Here is a 20,693-nt window from a genome sequence, read left to right as displayed (position 1 = left end):
AACATCCTGGCGGTGTTCATCATATCCTACATAGCTGGACACGACCTTTCCCCTCCAGAGCCAATTAGCAGTAGTATTTATCCGGCTGAGTCTCGCCACCAATGCCGGAAACAGGCTGGATCCCTGTCAGGTCCCATTATAGTCAATGGGGTGACAGCGGCAGGTAACGGCTATGCCGGATGCAATGAACTCCAGCAGGCTGCTCCATTGCTAGAACAGCCTGCCGGATGATTTTAGTGCTAGTGTGAAACCAGCCCTAGATAAACCACACCAGATACAATCCTTGGACAAGTGTCCTGCTGTTTGTAAGTAATCCTAGACGCCCCTTTAATGAATACCTACTGCTGCTCCTTATAACTGTTCCAGATGCTATTAAATAAGTATTGACACTAATGTATAAAACACATCATAAAGCTGAAAACAGAAAATATACTTTTAATTATGCTCGGCAGACTTCTGGTATTAATTCACTCCCAAGGTGAGGCTCATTTGGGAATAATTGCCTATTGTTTCCAGCTCGTCATCAGTCAGCCACTTGCTTTACTGTAACCTTGACATTTCCCCCATGAAGAAAAATAACTGGAGGATAAAGGACAAACTGGAATGTGTTACCTTGTACTGGCTGTAACTAGGCAACAGCATCGCTCCATGTTCACATGGCTACAATATCGCTCCTTCCAGAAACATACAACATATTGAAAGGGACACAAACTCTGCAAAATATGGAGTCTAGCGGGAACTTTATGTGACGGAGCCTGCGGAGGGGCGTTCCAGCGGGCTGCTTCTCAATGCTCGGCCTCCCGCACCAAGCAGATACCTGGCAAAAGGTGCCACAAAGTAGTCAGAGCCTTCAAAAATTTAAAGAGCCAGGTGGTCAGACCGAACACGAAATGTATGCAAAATGATTTTTAAATTGAGGTTACAAAATCTTCTGCACATGATGCGGTCTCCGACTTTTCCTCTAGTCTATAACTACACAAAGATATCCATCTAGCAAAAGCTCCCCTGCATGTTCCTGTAAATCTAGCAGAGAACACAATACATTTTCTCCCGACAGAAGACATGTGAAGTTGGGCTTATTTCTTCTGCTCTTCTACTACAGACTAATCTGGGGCCTTGCTGCTAAAATGAACAGCAGCCATGCGGCAGCATAGTTGTCATCGGGAGGCAGTGCTTCAGTTTGCGGGCCAGCAGTTTAAAGCCATTGACTGTGACGGCCACATGACCTGCGTCAAATAAGACGTTCATGTGAGTACCTACGTCACGTGGGGGCACACGAGGGGGAGCCAGAACCTAGCGCCAGAGAAAAGGTAAGCATGTTAGGATACACTATCAATGTCAGATAAGAGCAGTCCCTGAGGTGGGACCCACACCTATCTCAAGAATGAGGCCCCCCGAAGTGAACGAGAGAAGCCGTGCATGCGCAGCCACCCTCTGTTCACCGTTATGGGGGGTTCCAAAAAATAGCCAGGCATCGGCTCAGCTATTTCCAGCAGTTCCATAATGGTGGGCAAACCTGCGCCATAGACTCTCCACTCACTGCTATGGGACTTACAAAAATAGCAGAGCGTGCTCACTTGTCTATTTTCAGAACTCCTGTAGCAATGAATGGAGAGCATGCAGCGCAGATTGGGTATTTAAATTCATTGTGCCAAATGTTTCTCTCGCCATACACATTAGATTGTCAGCAAACCCCACCAAAACCAGCGGGTTAAGCTGACAATGTAACAACACAGGTTACAAATCAAAAATGTATACTTTATTAAATACACAATGTGACATAAATAAGACGAGGCACGATACATCAAAGGTCAAATATGAAGTGTGGTCTACCCCTGAGGAGATGATAAATGCATACACAATAGAAATATTAAAGTGCAAATATATAAACAAATCGTTCCCTCATATATAATGACAAACAAGTGTTACATACCCATTAAAGGGGAATGTATACATGAGGGAAGCGGCAGGGGTCCTATTAAAGAATTTTTACATAAGAACCATAATTGGCAAAGTAGCTCGTTAGATCATATGCATTCATATATGGTAGAATTTAAGTACAAAGTACATGGCATACTGGTGAGAGAAAAATATATGTATACATCAAGCTGAATTGTTCCCACATATAGCGTAACACACAAGTATCACATACCCATTATAGGGAGATTCGCCTCAGGAGAGCCGCACACCTGACGCACGTTTCGGCGATGCCTTCCTCTGGGGACGCCCCCATGTTTGAGACTTTGCTATGTGTTCTGATATATGAATTCATATGTATTTATTGCCTTATCAATTATGGTTTTTACTGGGATAGAGTATTCCTGTTATTTCCCCCATGTATGCATTTATTATCTCCTCAGGGGTAGACCGCACTTCATATTTTACATTTGATGTATCATGTCTCGACTTATTTAGTTCACATTGTGAATTTAATAAAGTATACATTTTTGATTTGTAAGGCTACTTTCACACTCGCGTTTGGTGCGGATCCGTCCTGGATCTGCACAGACGGACTCGTTCAGATAATACAACCGTCTGTATCTGTTCAGAACGGATCTGTTTGTATTATCTGTAACATGGCCAAGACGGATCCGTTTTCTATTGTGCCATTGACTTACATTGTGTGCCAGGACGGATCCGTTTTCTATTGTGCCATTGACTTACATTGTGTGCCAGGACGGATCCGTTTGGCTCATTTTCGTCAGACAGACACCAAAGAGCTGAAGAATGGAGACTGAACTGATGCATTCTGAGCGGATCATTTTCCATTCAGAATGAATTAGAATGCAAACTGATGAGTTTTGGACCGCTTGTGGGAGCCCTGAATGGATCTCCCAAACGGAAAGCCAAAACGCCTGTGTGAAAGTAGCCTAACCAGCGTATAGTCTCAGTTGTTTCTTTGTGTCTTTGTGTATCTATTGTATACTGAGTAGGTTTTGATTAGGGTTTGTTATAATATCAGTATTTGATCTGGGCTTACATTTGATCTTGATGTTTTGTAACCTGTGTTTACTGAGCTGACACCGTGTATAGGAGCCTGTTACAAAAAGTAATATATATATATATATATATATATATATATATATATATATATATATATATATATATACACACACACACATACACACACACACACACATATATACATACATAAATAAATACATATACACACGCAGTTGCAAGAAAAAGTCTGTGAACCCTTTGGTATATTATATTGATTTCTGCACAAATTGGTCACAAAATGTGATCTGATCTTTATCTAAGTCACAACAATAGACAATCACAGTCTGCTTAAACTAATAACACACAAAGAATTAAATGTTGCCATGTAAGTGCAGGTGGAAAAAGTATGTGAAGTTTGAACCCCTAGACTAATGACATCTCCAAGAGCTAATTGGAGTGAAGCGTCAGCCAACTGGAGTCCAATCAATGAGATGAGATTGGAGGTGTTGGTTATAGCTGCCCTATAAAAAAAAAAAAACACACACCAGTTCTGGGTTTGCTTTTCACAAGAAGCATTGCATGATGTGAATGATGCCTCGCACAAAAGATCTCACAGAAGAACTATGATTAAGAATTGTTGATTTGCATAAAGCTGGAAAGGGTTATAAAAGTATCTCCAAAAGCCTTGCTGTTCATCAGTCCACGGTAAGACAAATTGTCTACAAATGGAGAAAGTTCAGCACTGCTGTTACTCTCCCTAGGAGTGGCCGTCCTGTAAAGATGACTGCAAGAGCACAGCACAGACTGCTCAATGAGGTGAAGAAGAATCCTAGAGTGTCAGCTAAAGACTTACAAAAGTCTCTGGCATATGCTAACATCCCTGTTAGCGAATCTACGATACGTAAAACACTAAACAAGAATGGATTTCATGGGAGGATACCACAGAGGAAGCCACTGCTGTCCAAAAAAAACATTGCTCACGTTTACAGTTTTCACAAGAGCACCTGGATGTTACACAGCAGTACTGGCAAAATATTCTGAGGACAGATGAAACCAAAGTTGAGTTGTTTGAAAGAAACACACAACACTATGTGTGGGGAAAAAGAGGCACAGCACACCAACATCAAAACCTCATCCCAACTGTGAAGTATGGTGGTGGGGGCATCATGGTTTGGGGCTGTTTTGCTGCGTCAGGGCCTGGACGGATTGCTATCATCGAAGGAAAAATGAATTCCCAAGTTTATCAAGACATTTTGCAGGAGAACTTAAGGCCATCTGTCCACCAGCTGAAGCTCAACAGAAGATGGGTGTTGCAACAGGACAACGACCCAAAGCATAGAAGTAAATCAACAACAAAGTGGCTTAAACAGAAGAAAATACGCCTTCTGGAGTGGCCCAGTCAGAGTCCTGACCTCAACCCGATTGAGATGCTATGGCATGACCTCAAGAAAGCGATTCACACCAGACATCCCAACAATATTGCTGAACTGAAACAGTTCTGTAAAGAAGAATGGTCAAGAATTACTCCTGACCGTTGTGCACGTCTGATCTGCAACTACAGGAAACGCTTGGTTGATATTATTGCTGCCAAATGAGGTTCAACCAGTTATTAAATCCAAGGGTTCACATACTTTTTCCACCTGCATTGTGAATGGTTACATGGTGTGTTCAATAAAAACATGGTAACATTTAATTCTTTGCGTGTTATTAGTTTAAGCCAGGCATGCTCAACCTGCGGCCCTCCAGCTGTTGCAAAACTACAACTCCCAGCATGCCTTAACAGCCTACAGCAGGGCAGGGTGGGAGTTGTAGTTTAACAACAGCTGGAGGGCCGCAGGTTGAGCATGCCTGGTTTAAGCAGACTGTGATTGTCTATTGTTGTGACTTAGATGAAGATCAGATCACATTTTATGACCAATTTGTGCAGAAATCCATATCATTCCAAAGGGTTTACATACTTTTTCTTGCAACTGTATATATATAGATAAAGAGAGAGTCTTTCTAGTTACAATTGTAAAACAGACATCAGGAGTGATAGCCGGATACATACATCTGGTGTTCCTTTAACCTCCCCATAAAAGAGGGGGGGGGGGGACACACGACACTGAGCAGATTACACTTTTCTATAATCCTCTGTCCGTCTTCCTAATCTACTTTGAATAGATGAAAAGCCAATTAGAACTAATTCTTAACTAAACACAAAGCTTCTAATCTGGGTAAATTGGATATATGACCGACAGACATTAACCGCCCATCGTCCGCGTGGACCTCTCGTCATGTAAAAACCTGTGGACCTCCATCGCAGTACAGGCATCTGACAGGACGCCCACCGCATATCCCCCCAGGATGGGCAACGATATGAAGTAAGCCTAGAACAACATCTGCGTATTATGGTGTATAACTGCCAGGCCCAGCTTAGCTGAAATGACAAAGGCGACTTCTTTTGGCACAATACAGTAAAATCCCATTAATCCAGTTCTGCACAACACTGCAAGGTATCAGTCTGGAATCTCAAAGGGCTTGTCTGAGGCCTCATGCACACGAACGTGTCAGTATTGCAGTCCGCAAACCACGGATCCACAAAATACACACCTTCCGCATTTTTCTCACTCCTATCAAAAGAAATTACTTTTCTTGTCTGCGATATGGACAAGGAATAGGACATGTTATATTTGTGGAATAAACATATGGATGCTGTGTACTCTTTTGTTCGCTGACCCATACAAATGAATGGGTCTGTGTGCAATCTACAAAAAACTCGGATCGGACATGGATGCAAAATACAGTCATGTGCATGAAGCATAATAAATATCATTCTATGTATACTATATTTAAAAAGCAATGAGGGGACAAGCCAAAATTACTGTATGCCCAAGACACAAGAGGTGCCTCAGTCAGGCTCTGGTCACATCACAATTAAAGGCCCCTTCCAGAAACAGCGCCATACCTGTTCAAGGGTTGTGTCCGATATTGCAGCCATTGAAGTGAATGGGACTGAGGTGTAATACCACAGAAAAACATGGACACGTGTGGCACCTTTCTTAGAATGAAGGCAGCCATGTTTTCTCTGATCCTGGACCAGGTTACACATCAGGAAAATCTCTAACCGAAGGTTGCAGTCTCACTGTATAGGTGTACAGTGGGATATTTCGCCAGTAAAAAGATAAAATATTTTTAAAAAATAAAAATATTTTTACTGCATACTGTTGTATGGAATAGCACAGTCTATTCCACACTGCAAAAAAAAACAAAAACATATACCGACACCAGCTTGACAGAGGCCTAAAGGATGCTTTGTTGGCCTGTTGGGTGAATGAAGCCCTATGGATATGTTTAATGCATACACAGAGTTATTCTTGGCATATGGCAAGAGATGAGCGAATCCAACGGCTCATCAGTGTTCCTGAGAAGCGAGGGGCTGTCCCTACTGTTCAAGAGGGTCCCCCTACCACTTGACTGACAATCTTGCACCTGTGCCATTGCTCTGAGTAGCAGCGCAAGCACCTAGTAGTAGTAACTGTGCATGCGCCTCTACACTTCCGGGTCAGACACAAGATTGTCAGGGCCGATCGAGATGTCTAGCCCTTTCAATGAAGAGGCAGGCGTGAGCCTCTTGAGGAGCGCAGTCAGTCCTTTGTCGCTTAAGAACTCGATTCACTCATCTCTAAACCCTTTACTAGCTGTGTGTGTGAATGGTACTTTTACATTCATCTAATAAACCTCATCTCTAAATTACTGAGAGGTGATCAACACTTATTTAAGCCACATTCTTATCAGTAAGGTAAGAATTGAGCTATAATGAGTGTTTATAAGGTCAGAAATCAGAGATAAGGAGCCATCAGGTGAGCTGCCTGACTGAACAGAGTGAAAATACAGATTCTGCCACTAGCTCAAAATCAGTACAAATGCAATAATAAAAAGGTGTACACCATTAAAAGGGGTTGTCTCACCTTGGTGAGGGAGGGGGGGGGGGGGGGGTTATATCGCTAGGATATGACCCCCAATGTCTGATAGGTGCGGGTCCCACCTCTGGACCTGCACCTATCTTTATTTCCATAAGCCCCATGGAAGTGAATGGAGCAGCGGCCGCGCTTGCGCCTTGTGCTTTCGATTAATTTCAATGGGACTGACGAAAATAGCTGCTCAGCTATTTTCGGCGCTACCATGGGAATGAATGGAGGACGGCCGCGCATGTGCGGTGCTCCCTCCTTCACTTTGCAGGCTCTGTTCTTAAGATAGGGAGTGGTCTCAGAGGCGGAACCCGAACCTATCAGACATTGGGGGTATATCCTAGCGATAAGCCCCCAATATCTGAGGCGGGACAATCCCTTTAAGGCTAAATGTGATGTGAACAGGACCTTTTTATAGTATGTGGATGTTTACTCATCATTTTACCTGTTCCAATCAGTTTAGAGTCCAGGCTTATAGAAAAGGTAGATGGGATAAGTGGCCGCCACCTCTCTATAGAGGAAACAAAATATCAGGTAATGTATGCACCAACATCTGGGGGACTATCAGGCTGTCCTCGTACACACTGGAATGGAGGTAATATTTGTTGGCCCTTGACAATACCTTGACACCCCCCCCCCACACACTGTCAGTACTGACTGGATGGGGTTGAGGTGTGTAGGACATGCCTTTTTGACATGAGAAATAGTAACAATTTGTAGTCACTCTATCCCAGGAGGAATAACAGAGGAGCAGCATAACTATATTTCATTCTACTAAATTAAGCAAGTCAGGAGCACTGACAGGTTCTCTTTAAAACTATTAAGTCGACTTCTGGCATGTATGTAGGTAAAGAAAGTGGTGCTAGTTATGGGGACTATAGACTATACACTTTATTTCCTGACACCAGAATACCCTTTTAATTACTTCTAAGGGTGTCAATATCACAGATTCCCAGTAAAGGAAAGCGAGAGACAAAGCAGACCATGAAAGGAGACAAGATAATGTCTATCCTGCCACAGCAGCCGCAGCCGTATGCCCCGCCATGCATGGAGGATATTTAGATTGAAATCAGAGCCCATATCTTTTGTTTCAGGTCCATAAATCCGACCCAGATTTCTGTAAGCAAGATGTCTCCGGCTCCCTAAAGGCTTTAGTGCCGAGTATTGTGCCGGGGAAAAAGAATTGTGGAAAGTCATTGATTTAAATTAGACAATTTAGTCCATGACATTGGCAAGAAAATATGCTTTTCTTACAGCAACGAGACTGGAGGAATCGCTCTTTAGATGTTAAATCAAATTTTGCAATTTTTACAGCAAATGAGGCATGCAAGCACATTATCAAAATCATGGCTTCCAAAATTAATCTGCCTCTAAATAATTTATCATACCGGTGATCTTATTGTAAATAAGCTAGAAGGGCGATCACGTGGGGGCGCCCAAAAGCCGTTTATTGGCCAATATCCTTAGCAATAAAGCACTTGCTTATCGGACTATATGAAAGACAGGCAATCATAAAAAAAAAAAAAGAAATGGAGAAAAAAAAGAGAAAGTCACTTGATACAAAATGTTCATCTGCTTTCTGAACCACAGTCCTTGGAAATACATTAGCAAGTTAAATGGAAGCGGCGTTATGTCGCTGCCTTTTCTAAGGGAGGTCAAAGTTGTGGGATTTACTTGTTCTGGCTGCATGAGTCAGCTACTTAGTACTAGAAAACTTTATAGAGTTTGTCTCAAGTAGACAAATGAGGGCAAGACACCTATCAGGACATACGGACAGAAACGCTCCATTTGTGAGCCCCCCCCCCCCCCCCCCCAGACAGATCCTTCAGTCCCTGAACACTGACACTATTCAGTCGGTCCTGCCAGTGGCAGACCGTGCCGAAACACTGACAAAGGATATCGTAACGCCCACTTCTCAATGTAATCATACATTTCTAGGAGGAACAACAGAGGAACATCAAGATGCAAACTTCTAAGAAATGGTTAATCCAGAATGGTTATTTTAAGCAGAATACAAGTATTTACTAAAGCAGACAAGTCGGACATCTGTGACACTTTTTCGTATCCACCAAATATCAGGTATATTGGCCGCACCCTTATCGACACCAGACTTACCGTATGTATTTTGCGGTCTGCAAAAAAACTGATCTGCCAAAAATACAGATGACGTCCATGTGCATTCCGTATTTTGCGGAACAGAACAGCTGGCCCCTAATAGAACAGTACTATCCTTGTCCGTAATGCAGAACGGACATACGGACACGGAATGCACACGGAGTAACTTCAGGTTTTTTTTTGGCGGACCCATTGAAATTAATGGTTCCGTATACAGTCCGCAAAAAAAAATACTGAATGGACACGGAAAGAAAGTAAGTTCGTGTGCATGAGCCCTTACTGTGATATATTTTCACTCCCCCTAAGTGGTCATCTTAAGGACGTTTCACTTGCATTAACAGGCCACCCCAAAACTGCATCATGGCTATGACAGCAGATGATTGGATTCTGGTCCTTTTTTTTTTTTGTGTCAAGCAATCTTCATTTTTGAACCATTTTCTGCAGCTGTAACAAAAAAGTCACATGTCTGGGGGAAAAGAAAGGAAGCTTGTAGCCCTCTAAATATTTTAGTGCCCTTGCCATCACGACGGCCGGAGATGTGCTGCGGCAGCAGTTGGGTGTTTGCGGAGACTGTGCATTTTTAAAACCACTTATCAGCTGAGAGATGCACTCGCTTCAAACATTTAATAGGTTCTGACTGAAAAGGAACTTAACCCATATGTCTAAGGATGGCAAAGGGAAAACATTATATAATATTACAGCAAATTACAGCACATCTAGCTGTTCACGTGGATTACACAGGCCAAGAACGCCCAGTCAGGAGAGTACTGCTGTTACTGATACATAGACTCTGAAAGGGCAGAAGATAAATAGGAAACAATAGAGTGTAACAAATTCTGGAAAAAGGAAAATTACAACATATCAATGTAAGTCACAAGCAGGAGGATGAAACTGGAACGAAAAGTGTATGTGTGTATAATATATATATATATATATATACACACACACACACACACACTCTAACATAATTTGTCACATTATTTGTTGTTTGGTGTAAACTAATTTATTGAAGTAAAAAAAAAAAAAATATGTAAATTGCCAGCCACAATAATAATAATCTAAATTATCAGAATAATAATAATTATAAAAAAAATATTGTAATAAAAAGGTCTTTCAAAATTCAAAAAAGTTAGAACTATAATACTAAAAATGGTCATATTATATAAATGTGACCTGACAAAAAAAAAATCATAATCAATGAATACAGACGTGGCCTTAAAAGAGTTTGCCCGGAATAATTACTTATTATCTATTGCCTTCAGCCTGCCTCCATAAACAGAGAATTCTTCCTTACCTGCTCCCCACCATCCGTGACTGGATGGGCTTTGTCACAATGACTGGCTTCAGTGGTAGACGAGGCCACAGGCAGCACACGTGACTGCTGAAGCCAGTCATTGGCTGCAGTGGCGCCTGTGATCATGCTGCCGCGGACGTCAACACTGAGCGGACGGCAACAAGGGCATAGCGGAGGATTGAAGCAGCGGGGAGCAGGCGTATATACTTGAGTATAAGCCGACCCGATTATAAGCCGGGGCCCCTAATTTTACCCCAAAAAAATGGGAAAAATTATTGACTCGAATATAAGACTAGGGTGGGAAATGCAGCTATAATGCAGAGTGTATGTGTATATAATGCACACACTCTACATTATATACACACATCTGCAAGAGGGTGACTCAGATTGATGGGAGTCTGACTCTGACTCCCTGTATTTAATGCAGAGTGTGTGCATTATATACACACACACTCTGCATTAAATACAGGGAGTCAGACTCCCATCAACTGGGCATTTATTTATTTATTTTAATTTTTTTTATATTTATCAGGTTGTTTATTTTTAATTTTTTGTTCCCGCCCTCCCTACTTCATACTTGGCCAGGGGGAGGGGGGCTGTGCAGGGGCCGGTACTTACTGCCGGTGTAAATCTCGCGGTCTGCTCCCAGTGTAAATCTAGCGGCCCGCATGTCTCGTGAGATTTACACTGGGAGCTTAACAGAGGTGCCGCGCGGACGTGCTGGGAGCTGACCGGAGCAGCTGTAAAGGTAAGTAACAGCTTCTCCGGCCCCCAACATGTCATGGTCTGTATTATGGCAATGTAAGTTGCCATAATACAGACCTAGACTCGAGTATAAGACGAGGGGGCTTTTTGAGCACAAAAATATGTGCCAAAAAACTCGTCTTATACTCGAGTATATTATACGGTACATATTAATTCTCTGTTTAGGAAAGCAGGCCGCGGGCATTAGAGTCACTTGCAACAATATCCACCTCCTCAGCCACATCCCAGGACGTCTCATCAGATAACAGCCCAGGAGTCCAGAGAAACACACTGTATTTCAAGAAAAGATAAAACAGAGTTTTAAGACCAGCAACACATGGCGTGCCTGTTACACCATGGAGTCTTGGCGTCCTTTATCTAGAGGAAAGTCATCATATACAAGTGCTCCAATCTTTCCGGGTCAGGGCTCCAGGAGTCACACCAGTTTCCCTTGAGGATCCTAGTCATGTATCAGTTTTACAAATGGATGCCACTGTCTCAATGATCTTCCCTATTGCACTTTGTAACACGACTAGGACCTCCCAGAGGTCTGTGCACTGAACTACTCCCTCAACATCCCTTTGACAACAACATTTTTTCCGCTTCACTGTTCTTCAGAGAAGAAACCACAGAATCGCTGCTTTTAATTGGTCTTTCCTCCCAGTGGCAGCCACCAAACTGACCTTCAACGTGCTAGAAACAGAACCTTCAAACCAACTCAAGACAGTCATCGAAGACTCCATAGGGAAACAATAAAATCATTTTTTAAATAATTTGCCGTTTCATGAAGGAAAAAAATCTGAATACCTCGTTAGTGTTCCAACGATGTCTTTCTTTTGGTAAGCTTGAACATTTTGGTAGACATTCGAGCAGCTTCTTGGGTAGAAAGATCTTTACATGACTGCCGTTGCTGTTTCCATGATCATCTGAGAGAAAGCGAAAGGGATGAACAGTTTACACACATTATATGCGGGGGGGGGGGGGGTTAACAGACCGGTTTCACAGCAATAATAAGGATCACGCAAATTATGTATTACACAAGACTATGGGGGTCATGTATTAAATAGACGTATTTCTGGTGCAGATTGCGGCACAACGGTCCTTAGCACCACAATCTGCGACTTCTCCCCGCTCACGCCAGGTCTAAAAAAAAAAGTGGGCACGGCGTGGGCAGGGAAGGGGCAGCAGGCTGGTCTCAGTTACAATTTTGGACCATAGAAAATGGTCTAAATGTAAGACTGCGCTTCTTCATAACTCCGGCAGATCCACCTCTAGGTATAGGGCTTATTAAAGACCAGCGTCTGAAACGCCGGTCTTAATAAATGTGCCCCTATAGCAGAGATGGTGAACCTTTTAGAGACCGAGTGCCCAAACTGCAACCAAATACCCACTTATTTATCGCAAAGTGCCAACACGGCAATTTAACCTGAATACCAATATAGTATATCTTCCATGTACTTTATCATTTAGCTATAATAGCTTAATAGCCTACATTCAGTGCGCTGCCTGTGCTGTTCATAGTGCGTCCTGCGCTGATGAATAACAGGAAAAGTCTAAAGCATATTGGTACGCCATAGACTTTTTCCAAGGCGCGGGTGCCCAGAGAGAGGGCTCTGAGTGCCGCTGGCACCCGTGCCATAGGTTCGCCATCACTGCCCTATAGGTTTTTGAAAGAGTTCCTGGAAAAATGCTGTGTTATTGTCTACTGTAAAAGTACAACTGTGCAGAAGAAGTGGAAAAGTGAGGATATCCGTCCTGCCCCAGAGTTCACAATGCCAGCAGCTGCATGTGGGTGGTGCCCGGCTCTGCCAGCATCCTGTAATGGAGATCAGTATACACACGGGCAGCACAACACAACACACACAGTATCTTGGATATACATATGTGTACTTGGGTTCCACGTACCTCCACAGCTGAAAAACACCAGAGGAGCTCATGCACACAGTAACACGTGAATCCCTACAAGGTCGTAATACTGACCTATCAGCACAACATAAGGCAACAAACTATCCCTAGAAGCATTACGCATCTCCATACAGAAGCCTACATAATACTGCAGGCATGCCACCATTATTGAGTCGTATAGGATATGAATATGGGAATCAATGGGGATGTGAAATTATAGGGGGGGGGGGGGGGGGGTCAATGTCAAACTGCATCATGTGGACATCGAGGGACCCCAGCGGCGCATCACAAGCCTGGAGGGGAAAGAGCAGGGGGCCAGCGCCTGGAAGCAGGTAAGTCATCTTTCTGCCACAGTTCCGGGGGTTTGCCAAACCCTGCCCCCATTCCTGCACAGTACAGAGGATAGGTACCGTATTACATATCTGTATACAGCACTTATAACACTTCAGGGCAGAAAGAAACTGCATGGGTCACCTGTATACCGTGAACAGACTGCTGACATAAACCATTCCTGTATCCTGCGGGCGGAGGTCGGGGGAGTCTCTTAATCTATGACGCTAATAATGACCCACAGGCAGCAGTCAGGGCTATCGGATCTACACGCTACATGTACGGGAACATTATATACCCCCAGCCGCCCATTCCACAATGCAGTCTGTATGTTAACTACACAAACTACTACAAAACTTCATAATCACACTTAAATCATTCTAATTGCTTGTTGGAAAAAAAAGGCAAAATAACACAATTCCCCGAAAATGCCCGAAATACAAATATAATGGTTTTGATTACATTTTTTAATAGGACATTTATGTTGATTAAGTCTTTTAATAAGCCCTGTTATACATTGGGAGCAATGATTTCCCTGGTTGCTCACGCTGTGGTTACTTAGTAATAGAGGACACTCCGGCTTTTATTCCTCCTACTGTACTTAATTAAATATACAATACGGGGCAAACTGAAAACAGCAAATGGGAGAAATAATTAAAGTGACGCCTTCAAGCTACAGTAAGAAGTACGGTCCGATCGTCAGTCATTAGACCAGAGGTGTCCATAGACATCAAAGACAACTGAACTGACCCTCTACACCAGAAACTGGCATGAAAAAGTCGCACACCCTCATTCTGTCACTTTTTGAATGCCCATCCATATGCCTGAATTTAGGTGCACATGGTATTTCCACGCTACCGGGGCGATGGGGGGGCATCGGTCCACCCATTCAACCACATTGGAATCTACATCAGTCAGGGGCCCGAGTAGATTTCAATCTAGACACATGGACTGACGGAGGATGCACCTAAGTTATTACAGGGCCTGTGCCTTGTCATAAAATTAAGCGCATCCTCTTGTGTCAGAAAGGATATCAGAGGCTGGCATAAAATGCTGGTCCTTGATAAATGACCCCCAACGTCTATATGGGCTGTTAAACCCCTTACCCAACAAGTAATCTCCTCCGGGACACATCTGATTCCATGCTTTGTAAACCAATTTCTCAAATCGTAGTTGGTATGGGTCAGAAGACCCGCAGCCAGGACTCGGGCCGTAATATGGGGGTGTAGAAACCACTGGGGTCGACCCTGAGTAAAACTGGCCCTAGGCTGAGTTCACACAATGCAGACCTTTTCCATCATGGGTTATTCAGCAACTCCACATCAAAAGCCACACGTAAACCATGCGTATTTTAACAGGAATTTCAACCTGTGCATTGCAAATGGTAAAATCTGCAACAGAAGGGATCGGCTATGAATCAGGAAATCTGCAACACACCCTCAAACCCGCTCCTGGTGGAGGAGTCTTAAACGCATTGCCGGCAAATCCTGTACTGTATATTGCTGCATATTTACAGTTCAGAATGTGCAATTCCAAAGTTACATTCATGCCTAAAACACAAGACGCATCAGAATTTGGACATGCATATTACAGGGAATAAGTGCACCACCTCAGAGAAGACCACCGCCTGATTAAGGCTACTTTCACACTGGCGTTTCTGGGTCCGCTTGTGAGATCCATTTCAGGGCTCTCACAAGCGGCCCAAAACGGATCAGTTTAGCCCCAATGCATTCTGAATGGGAAAGGATCTGCTCAGAATGTATCAGTTTGCCTCCGTTCAGCCTCCATTCCGCTCTGGACACCAAAACGCTGCTTGCAGAGTTTTGATGTCCGCCTGACGATGCGGAGCCGAACGGATCCGTCCTGACTTAGAATGTAAGTCAATGGGGACGGATCCGTTTTCACTGACACAATATGGTGCAAATGAAAACGGATCCGCCTCCCATTGACTTTCAGTGTAAGTAAAAATGGATCCGTTTGCATTATCATGGATCCGTGGATCCGTCTGTGCAGATACAAGACGGATCTGCACACAACCGTTGTTTTATTCCGTGTCCGTTGTGCCGTTTTTCGCAATTTTCTGCGGACCCATTGACTTTCAATGGGTCTGTTGAAAACTCGGCTAATGCACTGTTTGTCATCCGCGTCCGTGATCCGTGGTTCCAGTCCGTCAAAAAAATATAACCTGTCCTATTATTTTCGTGGAAAACGGTTTGCGGACCCATTCAAGTCAATGGGACCGCTAAAAAACACGGAGGCACACAAGATTGTCATCCGCGTCTGTTTTTTTCCTATCATTTGCATGGCAAACCTGTCTTAGATTTTTTTTTTTACTTTCCTTTATGTCTGGTGATCCTCCAAAAATAAAGGAAGACACACGGAAAAAAAAATGGAAACGGATCACGGAACAACGGAACCCCATTTTGCGGAACGGAACACAACAATGGCCGTGTGCATGAGGCCTTAAGGACATCTGTCAGCAGATTTGTACCTATGACACTGGCTGACCTGTTACATGTGCACTTGGCAGCTGAAGGCATCTGTGTTGGTCCCATGTTCATGTGTCCGCATTGCTGAGAAAAGTGATATTTTAATATATGCAAATGAGCCTCTAAGAGCAAAGGGGGCGTTGCTGTTACTCCTAGAGGCTCTGTTCTCACTGCAACCTCTGCACTTTGATTTACAGGACCTGGCATGATGATGTTTTCACTGCCCAGGGGGTGCGGCAGAAAGCACGGCAGTTGCAGAGACTGTAGAGTCTCCAGGTGTAGCGACAACGCCCCCGTTGCTCCTAGAGGCTCATTTGAATATATTAAAAACTAAATTTTTCTCAGCAATCCAGGCACATATGAACATGGGACCAACACAGATGTCTTCAGCTGCTAAGGGCACATGTAACAGGTCAGCCAGTGTCATAGGTACAAGTCTGCTGACAGATGCCCTTTAAGACCAGATTTCCAGCTCCAGAATGTATTATACATACTGACAGTCCAGATAATCTTTGAGAAGACCATCCCTTTTCCCCCAGACCACTTTTCAATGCAATTTTGAGTGGTAGTCAGGAGGTTTGTTGTACACCCCAAGCACTATTGTGCTCACCAAACACAATACGAAAGTTTGACATAAAAAGGAAAAAAATCCTTCCCAGCATGCACTGCCTGCATCCGCTAAACTGAATCGAAGGTCAGCCAGCAGACTAGTGAACGCAGTCTTGGATGTGAATGTAGACTTTATTCAGATTTTTAGTACAAATATATAGATATCATGTTTTTTTTTTTTTTCTTGGGTTAATGGATTTATCTTGTATCCATCATTCAAGTTGGGCTTTAGATAGATATAGGTACGGGGACAGGGTACTTCCACCATCAGGGGGTATCCCTGGGCACATCTAGGGAAAGATACTTCTTTCCTATAGCAATAATCCCCCCCCCCCCTCAGCTGTCTCCTTATTGTTATACCTTTCACACTAAGTGACCATCTATCTCTCCCTGTAACTAACTATCCTATTCATAGTAGGAGTTTTTCTTAAAGAGTATCCTTCTTTAAATATAGGATATCACTTGAGCAATGTTTTGCTCCGTTACCCCCTTATACTAATAAAGGTATTGTTTTAACAAGCACGTTACTTTCTACTTACTCTATTCAGATTTAACCTGTAAAATGATGTGCATAATATAATGATATTCCCTTAAGAGGGTCATCGGCAAGCAGGGCTACGGCGCAGAAGACATAAGAGGAAATGTATCATTCTGCTGTGTTTTTTGGCGCAAAACCCAACTTTGCGACTTTTTAAAAGCCAATGCAAGTAGATTTAGTCACAAATGCCATCATTGTTGGCATAAATGATCGCTGAAATCTACGCCAGCTACAAGCTGGAGTAGATTTCAGTCTGTCGGACAGAAGGCATTTCATTTACGCTGTGCCTTGTCATAGATTAAGGCCCTGATTTATTAAGATTGGTGTGTGCTACGCCTGGTGCCGAGCTGCCGAAGCAGGCCTCATCATAAGGGTGCATTCACATGACCGCGCTGCCACGGAATGGCCCCCACAATTTTGCGGAACGGGTGCGGACTCATACAGTCATGTGAATGAGCCCTAAATTACAGGCCTCCTCTGGCAGTCTGTGCGACAGACTGAGATCACAGCTGGCACAAATTTCAGTCATAAATTTGACATAAATTGTGACCAGAGCACCGCCCCGTGACCTTACAAAAAGCTGGGGAGGACGGCTTAAAAATGCCAGTTGCAACTAAATCTAGTCACAAAGCATTTCTTGCAAAACAAGGCTTTGTCGCTTTTTTTTTTTTACGCAAAAACGCGTTGTAGGGAGTGATACATTTCCCCCTAAACGCCTGCTCCGGCCCTATCAAGTGTAGAGCACTCTGGTCTTACTAAATCAGGACGAAAGTCTACACATTCAACATGGCTGGAAAGAAATGCAATTATGGCAAAACTCGAGTCTTGCAAAAACACCCGGGAGATGGACAGTAAATGACAGCCTCTCCTATAAACTCAGGGGCTAAATTGAGCTGCAGAGCTGCGGTGCACACATCACATAGTTTGGCCCATAGAAAAAAAAATCATTATGTTTTCTGGCAGATTTTTCCATCTAAAAATAGACAAGTTGTACTTTTATTTAGCCGGGATATCTCCGGCAGCCAGGAGAAACCTCTGAGACCCCACATTAATTACAAACAATATGAAATCCCCGGTAATTTTATGGGTTTCTTCATGCTCTCTGCACTTTATATTCCCCAAGGAGCCAACATGGATCATAAAATTTTACTGCGCACCACACCAAATCAAAAATGATCTTTGTCATCCACAAGTCTTTTTTTTTTTTTGTAAGTTTTCATATCCTCTGAGACTTCCAGACTGTATTTCTGAGATTAACTGAGAAGGCAGTGAATATCCATCGGCAAATGACCAAGGAAGGAGTGGGCCTCGTATTAACGTGCGGCTATCGGCAGAGGTAACTAAATAAAACAGGATTCAGAAAAGTTTTGAAGCAGTCGATGGACCTTTCCCTCCCGCTGTCCTCATACACTTCTACTGGGGTTCTCTCCATGCTGTAATCCTGTATTACTAGAAGGATCCCCAGAAGACAAGCTGGGACCGCCAGAGACTAGCTCCGATCTTGGGATGGGGGGGTTTGGAAAAGTGTTTGATTCCCCTGCAGCGCCACCACAGGAGAAACAAAGCTTTACACAGTTCGACGGGCTGCCTGTGTAATGCTGAGTCCTCCAGAGAGCGAGACTCCATTTGTAGGCACGCTGCTCTCTAGCTAATAGATGAGGGCCCCAAATGCGGACCCCCTCACCCCCCATACACACACTTACTTTCATTTGAAAAAGGCTTTTCTAAGGCCGAATGCACACGGCCGTGAGCGGTCCATGGTATCCCAGCCTGGCATCCTGCTGACAGCAGGAGCGCATGGCGTCATTGGTTGCTATGACGCCGTGCGCTTCATGCCGCCGCTGCACTACAGTAATACACTCGTATAGATCATACCAGTGTATTACTGTACAGCAGCGGCGGCATGAAGCGCACAGCGTCATAGCAACCAATGACGCCGTGCGCTCCTGCTGTCAGCAGGATGCCAGCCCGGGATACCACGGACCGCTCACAGCATGAGGCCTAAAGGGTATCCTCTCAATGAATTCACTGTTTCTACTGGTTGCGATTTCTCTACAACAGAAATTACCAAATTTGTGCCATACTCTCCCCATAAAGGTGCTATCGGACATGGTCTTGCTCCTAATCTGGTATCAGGAGTGGCGAGACATATTTTAAAGCTAGGTGGTAGAGTTGCCAAGGCAAAAAATTCAATATCCAGCCTGTATTGTGGACGGGTGCAATGAATCAGAATATGACCTATGCACAATAATCAGTGGACAGTTACCATGGCGACTGTGCTGCCCAGTATGGAGTCTCTCTATGTCAGCTCGCGTTGGAAGAATATGCTTGAGCATCCCCTTTAAGTGCGAAAACTCGAAAGTGGATTTGTAATCTGAATATGCCGCCCTATTTAACAGGGATATATTCCCATCTAGAACATCTCTAGGATCAGCCAGTAAGGTACGGATCCCATGTCTGAAACTCACACTTAGGGCTCGTTCACACGAACGTTTTTTGCGTTCCATATACGGAACCATTCATTTCAATGGGTCTGCAAACAATGTGGACAGCATTCCATGTGTTGTCCGCATCCGTTGCTCCGTTGCGTGGCCCCGTTTTGCGGACAAGAATAGACATCTCTATAATGGGCCTCCTGTTCAGTTCTGCAAATTGCGGAAGGCACACGGGCGGCATCAGTGTTTTACGGATCTGCAATTTGCGGACCGCAAAACACAGCACGGTTGTGTGAAGAAGCCCTTATCTGCAGACCAAGACCCCTGAAGTGAACAAAGAGCAGTCACACTTGTGCAGCCCTCTGTCCATCTCTATGGGGGGGGGGGGGGGCAGAAAACAGCCAAGTTATTTCCGGCAGTCCCATCGAGGTGAATGAAGAGGTGGCCGCGCTTGCGCAGCGCGCTCTCAATTCATCGCTATGAGACTTCTGAAAATAGCTGAGCTTGCTCGATCGGCTATCTTCTGAATTCCCATAGTGATGAATGGAGAGCACATTGCACATATGCGGTATGCTGTCCTAGAGGTGGGACCTGCACCTGTCTGACATTGATGGCATACCCTGGCGAAATGCCATCAATGCCCAGTTGGGACAACCCCTTTAAGGGTAGCATATTACCAATACAGGTCCATACTCACATTAGCCAAAATGACACAATCGGTTTTGCGCCATATGGCTAACGGGATCACAGAACTCCGCTTTATTTATGAGGGGAGCACGCCCCCCACAGTGACTGACAGGATGCAGCGAATACACATACTCCCATACAGCTGTCTGTAACCATGAAGACATATCAGCCTGCATAGGAGCTGTATACACAAGATGTCCAAAAGTGCACATACCCACAAACAAGCAAATCTGCACGGACAGACAGAAAGACATTCGCCCGCTCTCTAGTTCTTCTACCCCACGTGACACTCATCCACCGCTCCAGTATTTAGCATCTACCTCTAACACTTCAGCCTTTTCTATGTGGTTTGTGGCAGAATTCTCCCTTTTGTCTCACAGCACCTTCGTTTCGAAAGCCATCACCTTCCTCACCAGCGAGGCTTCGCAGGATCTGCCATTTTGGCATATTATCCAGCATTCAACAAGATAATTGCATAATTACTCTGGTATCTACCGCACAAAGCAGCATGACCTTTATCATGATGCATGACAATAGCACAAAGGGATTTATTTCCCTCTCACCTCTCACTTTTTTTCAAGGCAATTATATCCTCTACAATAAAAAAAACCTCCAGTCCGGAGAAAGGCAGAAGTCAGCCCACGACAGAGGGGT

General features: G+C 44.0%; 1 protein-coding gene across 1 annotated transcript in view; it reads right to left on the bottom strand.

The window, feature by feature from the left end:
* Nucleotides 1-20,693, bottom strand: part of CAMTA1 (calmodulin binding transcription activator 1) — a 1,602,965-nt gene that overhangs the window by 1,573,505 nt on the left and 8,767 nt on the right. The window contains exon 2 of the mRNA XM_040424166.1: nucleotides 11,854-11,972. Coding sequence (XP_040280100.1) covers nucleotides 11,854-11,972 — 119 coding nt within the window. The remainder of the gene's footprint in view (nucleotides 1-11,853; nucleotides 11,973-20,693) is intronic.

Source organism: Bufo bufo, chromosome 1 (genome assembly GCF_905171765.1).
Source record: "Bufo bufo chromosome 1, aBufBuf1.1, whole genome shotgun sequence".
NCBI classification, from domain to species: Eukaryota; Metazoa; Chordata; class Amphibia; order Anura; family Bufonidae; genus Bufo; species Bufo bufo.
This window is presented reverse-complemented; position numbering and strand designations above follow the sequence as displayed.